The 5,699-nt window shown below is 34.4% G+C and overlaps 1 protein-coding gene across 1 annotated transcript; it reads right to left on the reverse strand.

Annotated features, from left to right (window-relative positions):
- Positions 1–1,602: 1,602 nt before the first annotated feature.
- Positions 1,603–4,870, reverse strand: LOC108840022 (peroxidase N-like). Its single transcript, XM_018612833.2, has 4 exons — positions 4,610–4,870; positions 4,299–4,481; positions 2,272–2,434; positions 1,603–2,178 (listed from the first exon to the last, which is right to left on the reverse strand). The coding sequence occupies exons 1-4, from the start codon at positions 4,811–4,813 to the stop codon at positions 1,751–1,753; spliced, it is 978 nt and encodes a 325-aa protein (XP_018468335.1). The 5' UTR covers positions 4,814–4,870; the 3' UTR covers positions 1,603–1,750.
- Between the last annotated feature and the right edge of the window lie 829 nt (positions 4,871–5,699).

The raw sequence follows: 5,699 nt of genomic DNA on the forward strand, positions 1-5,699 counted from the left end.
ACGTCGACACTAGTTAATAACGATGGGTGGAAATTTGATCATGCTTACTATTCCTTCCCCTTTAATTTGAATGAAGTTTTGTTTTTGTTTCTGAATCCATCAAAATGGAGCAAGTTTTTCACAATAGTTTTACAGTGTCGTTGTCATCCATCTTCTAAAGATTGATTTGTTCAATTCCACAAAAGCTGGAAGTTTAGAACTTCCCTACCTTCTTGCGCAAATAATTACGGCCGATATTAAGTGCTGAAATTTGATAATGACTCCATCTTATTGAGAGAAAAGGCTGCGACTATCTTGCCTTAACGTTTAAGACTTTTATTTTATGTATAAATCAATTGAAATATTTAAAAGTCCTATATCAAAGGTCCTTAGCTAATTGAATTCTTACCTCATGTCTACCGTCAACCTGGGTTAGACTAAAGTGCCAACACTACGAGAAAATTGCATATTTTTATGAACTTTTCGACGGAATTCTGGTTAGAGTGGGGTGGAGTATATTTTAATTTTGTTATGATTTTCATATTTTTGTCAGAATTTTGTATTATTCCGTTAACTGCTTTGTCAGTAAAATATATTAGGCATTCTTTTAATGATTTCAAGCTCAGAATACTCACTAGAGTAAAATAAAATGTATTAAACAGATGAACTATGTGGATTATGTTTTATATAATTTAATATTTTTAAAATACTAGTATTCGTTTTGTAGGTAAAATATACTTGTTAAGCTTACCAGAAAAAAAAGCATTTAGAAAGAGAAAGACGCTCTCGCTTCTGACTAGAAAACAACAGTCACCGTTCGGTGGCTGGTGGCCTTTGCCGCCGGTTACCACCGCCGTTTCTTTCTGTTTTTTTCCGGCTTTCTTTGTGTGTATATTTTTTCGGCATCGGTGGTTTTACGGAGCTGCATGTTTGTTTTTCTCTTCCAGTATCGCACCTATCACTCGGTGGATGACTGGCCTTGGACTCCGGAGCCGTGCCGTTCTCCTTTGGCTGTGGTCGCCGGCTATTATGGTTTCCCTAGGAGCGCTCGAGCGGTTTGTTGGTTTTGATTCGTGGTTGGAGGCCTTCGGATGGGTGAGGTATCGAGTGTTCTCATTTGACGCTCCACAAAGCTTAGGCGAATGAGTGGAAGTCGCTGAACCCTTATTCCTCTAATACAGTCGTTGGAGGTGGGTTCGGTGGTTGTGGTCAAATCCCGGTAGTGTCTGGTGGTCAATTGATTTGGTTTGTTCCCGTAATGACTCGTGTAATCGGTCAAAACAGTGGTGGCTCGTGTCTCGGTGAATCCATTTGTCTGGTGACTACGGCAGAGCGACGTGTTTCGGCCCCGACGACGTGGTCAAGCCGGTTGTGTGGATGACGATTCCGTCTTTGCCACGCATCTCTCTCTTGCGCTATGTGCGTAACACGTGGTGATGGGGGGATCTGTTCGGTCACACATTTTTCTGTGGGCTTGATTAGTTGGCTTGTTTGTAGTTTGGGTCGTTGGTGGGCCGTTTCATTTTTCAGTTATGTGTGTGTTTGTTTTGGTTTCCCAGTTTATGGGCTCTATGTATTATGTTTATGGGTTTAGTCCCCTAGTAATATACTTAGATGGCAAAAAAAAGGTAAAATATACTTGTTTTGCTTTCATTGACATTTCGAAAAACAGACCCCGGTAACTTCTTACTATTGCACACGTGACAATTTAGATACACACGAGGATTTGATCAAAACCCAAACATTGCAAATATAAAAAAAAAACACAGACCTAATAGTTATTGATAACCCGACAGTTTTTCCTAACCTCGCCATTAGATCCATTAACAAGATTCGCAATACCACCCATTTTGATCATCGAACAAGTGAAGTCCTTGAAAAACAAGTACTGGCTCCGACTATAAGCCTCCACAAGTCTCTTTGTTGTGTTCACGGCCAAATCACTCGAGAAAAGAATCTGATCCGAACTCAAAAGACCTTTTCCTTCGAGGAGGTTCTTGAAATAATTGTTGTCGAAGGCGCTGGTAGAGTTACTGTCTAGGGGAGCTGTTTGGTTTCCACTTCCTCCGGCGGGACAAACCGTTCGCAGATCGGACAAGAGTGTTGTCTCAAGTGTTGTGTCCGGAGATCCTGCGCCTTTAAAGTTGAAAAGCCGGTTGTTGAATACATCACACTTTGCTTGCCCAAAGGTGTGAGCTCCTTTATAATGAAAAAATGCGTAAATGCATGTTGTTATTTGCTTAGACGAAAATAATACCCAAATAAAAATAATTGTATATGGACTAATCAAACCTGATAAAGCTACGACGTCGGCGACATTAAGGCCAACAGCTACAAACTTGGCAATAATAGCGTCTAAGGGTTCAAAAGGAGATGGCAGATTATTTGCACTGCTCTGATTTGCCACAAGTCCATCTTTTCGCCCTAATGCCACCCTCCATTGAGGTCCTCCGCTCTGTAGACGACAAAAATATTTTTCATTTTTTATAATATAGCATAATCAACCAGCGTTTTAAAAAACAAAAATGACCAAAATATCATTGGGAAATCGACCAAAAAAACACTGAACTTTGCGGGAATTGCCAAAAGAAACCTGAACATATGGGCTGGTCAAACAAAACACAAACTTTTCATTGACTTTAGAATTAATTAACAATGTTTTCGTTGACTTGCCAATTTAGCACGCCGTCAGCAAATTTAACAGAAAAAATGACATCGTTAAATGTTGGTGTTAGGTGAAACGACGTCGTTTTGAAATAAGATGAAACGACGTCGTTTTACATGATTTCAAAATAAAATCAAGTCGACCATTGGGTTGGGTTTGAACCCAGGTTGTTTGGACCAAATGACAAGGTACTTTACCACTAGGCTAGTGGCTCAATCATTGAAACTATTAACACATTTAGTTATATTTGGTACTGATTGAATATAAAAAAATTATCTAAAAACTTAAAAAGATCTTTAAAATTTCTAAAAACTGAAAAATTAATTCCAAAAAGAAATATTTCATTTTTCGGATTATAAAAAAATTGAAAAAAAATCGAAAAAAATTCCAAAAAGTTAAAATATTTCAAATCGGAAAACATATAATCAGAAACTATAAAAAATAATTTTTATTATTATTATTATTGTTTTTTTTATAGTTTCTTATTATATGTTTTCAGATTTGAAAATTTTTATCACTTTTTTTTGAATTTTTTTTCGAATTATTTTATTTTTTCAAATTTTCTTTTAATAATTTGAAAAATGAAAATTTTCTTTTTGGCATTTTTATAAAAAAATAAAAAAATAAAAAAAATTATTTTTTATAGATTCTGATTATTTCAGATTCAAATTTCTTTATAATTTTTTTTTGTTATTTTTCGATTTTTTTTTATTTTTTTCATTTTTTTAATCTTAAATGAAAATTTTCTTTTTTTGGAATTTGTTTTTAAAAATGTAAAATTTGGAAGATTTTTGATTTTTAAAAGTAAAAATAAAATTTTATTTTTAATTTCAATTTCAAAATTAATTTTATAAAAAAAATCTTTATTTTTCAAAATTTTGGAATTTTAAAGACTTTTTAAATTTTTAGAGAATTTTTATATTCAAAATCAATACCAAATAAAAGCAAACGTGTTTGTTCATACATTGAATGTGCCACTAGCATAGTGGTAAAATACCTTGCCATTTGATCCAAACAACCTGTGTTCGAACCTCGGAGTCTACCTTTTTTTTATTTTCAAATCAAATAAAACGAAACGACGTCGTTTCACTTAACGTCAACAGTTAACGTTGAGTTAACGCTGTTTTAACTCTCGTTTAACGGTGTGCTAATTTGGCCAGTCAATCGTAAGTTTCTTAATAATCTAAATAAGTCAACAAAAGTTCAGACTTTTATTGGTCAGACAAGTGTACAGGTTTCTGTTGGCAATTCCTGCAAAGTTCAGTGTTTTTTTGGCTGATTTCCCAAATATCATTTATAAATATAGTCCACCAGTTGATAAAAAAAAATATATAATCCACCAAAGCATGCATCATATACGTGTAAGTATATAGACGGGAAAATAAATAAAAAAATACAGATATACAGTCTCGTGTCTTATTGTAATAGAATCAATAGAAGGTCAAATAAGAATACAAACTCAAACGTAAATCATCTTATCTAGTACTAAAAATAATGACAATGGGAAGTCATATTATATGACTTTTGTTTCTTAAAAGCTGTGACTCGTGTTAATCATATGAAATCTCTAATTCAAATTTTGAGTAATGATCCACTGAAAATTAACGTAATCATGAGGCTTTGATGGTTGTTAAAAGGGAACAATAAGGCTTACTAAGACAACGGAGTCGCGAGCGGCAAGAGAGAGTATATCAGCGCAAGAAACAACACCAGGACATGCGTATTCCACAGCGGCTTTGATAGTATCAATTAATTCAAATCCTCTGGCAGAGTTCAGATTTGGTAACGCTAATTTCTCGCTGTCGTCTCCATCCAACAATACAGACGCATCGCACCCCTGAAAAGTTCACGCTAAAAAACTGATGACAAGTGTTTGGAAGTATGCAAAAATTGTTACAATATTTAAAATGTTAACATAAAACAAGTATTCGATAGACAAGAAGACGCAGAGATAGCAATACATACATTAACGAAACAGTCATGGAAATGAAGACGAATGAGAGAAGCAGCCATCCGTGTATCGGCCTTCAGGGCGATCATAACTTGTCTGCGGACAATTGGTACAAGATACGGGCATGATTTAGCGTAAATGTTAGGGTTTAGCTGTGCCTTAGCCCCTGAACAAAGCATACACAGGGTGAAAACAGTAAGCAAGACATGTTCTCCCATTGTCTATAAGATGGCTTGTTTAGATGAGGTACTAGAACGATATAGTTTATTAAGATTTTGAAGAATTGTGGTTCTATTTATAGAGTAAAATAGATAGCAATGACAATCAAGGGCTTAATCGTGCTTCTGTTAGTAGTCCATTATTAAGAGAAGGATTAATGCATGGTGACGTATGGCGGTTTCGAAAGATTGGTTTTTGTGCTGAAGGGGACGCATAGCTCCATGGTTTCTTTTTTTATGATTCCTGTAAGATTAGGCACTAAGAGATATTCAAATTCATATATACATAAATTTCCATCTTGTTTGTATTTTGGCCGGTTTTAATTATTTTAAGTAATCCACTAAAGTTAGTGACTATGTTATCGAGCTAAACATTTCCTGTAGTATATTTTGTCTAGAATAGTGTGCTGCGTGTATTTAAATGTATTTTGAGGACGCAAGTGGATTTTGTGTGAAACAATTCTCCCCATGGTACTTACATTTGTTCTGTTGATGATGAGATTTAGAGCCAGAGAGATTAAAGACAACTCTCCACATAGAATAGTTATTCCACTGGATGTTAGTGGATCGCGTCTTAAAACATCAAATTCAAAGTATATATCCTTAATTAAAATATATATTGCAGTTAACAGATTAAGTAATTTAACCTAAAATATACGGTTATATAATTATGAACGAACTTGAGAATCAATGAATATACATAAAACCAAAAAGGTATTATATCAATCACTGAAATGTTTACAAATGAGATGAGACGATAATTTATATCTAGATATTGTCAAGAACCCCGAAATAGATAAAACTATTCATTGATAGTTAATTAATTTGTTTAAACACACCAAAAAATGTACTTAGCACCTCCGACGACTACCATGATAATGATGGT

Source organism: Raphanus sativus, chromosome 2 (assembly GCF_000801105.2).
Source record: "Raphanus sativus cultivar WK10039 chromosome 2, ASM80110v3, whole genome shotgun sequence".
Lineage (NCBI taxonomy): Eukaryota > Viridiplantae > Streptophyta > Magnoliopsida > Brassicales > Brassicaceae > Raphanus > Raphanus sativus.

What these genes read in the sequence shown, in the direction of transcription:
- LOC108840022 (XM_018612833.2), bottom strand. Translation starts at nt 4,813, where the DNA reads ATGGGAGAACATGTCTTGCTTACTGTTTTCACCCTGTGTATGCTTTGT. An exon ending in TCCATGACTGTTTCGTTAAT is followed by an intron (nt 4,482 to 4,609) that starts GTATGTATTGCT and finishes TGAACTTTTCAG; the next exon opens with GGGTGCGATGCGTCTGTATT. An exon ending in CTCGCGACTCCGTTGTCTTA is followed by an intron (nt 2,435 to 4,298) that starts GTAAGCCTTATT and finishes TGTCGTCTACAG; the next exon opens with AGCGGAGGACCTCAATGGAG.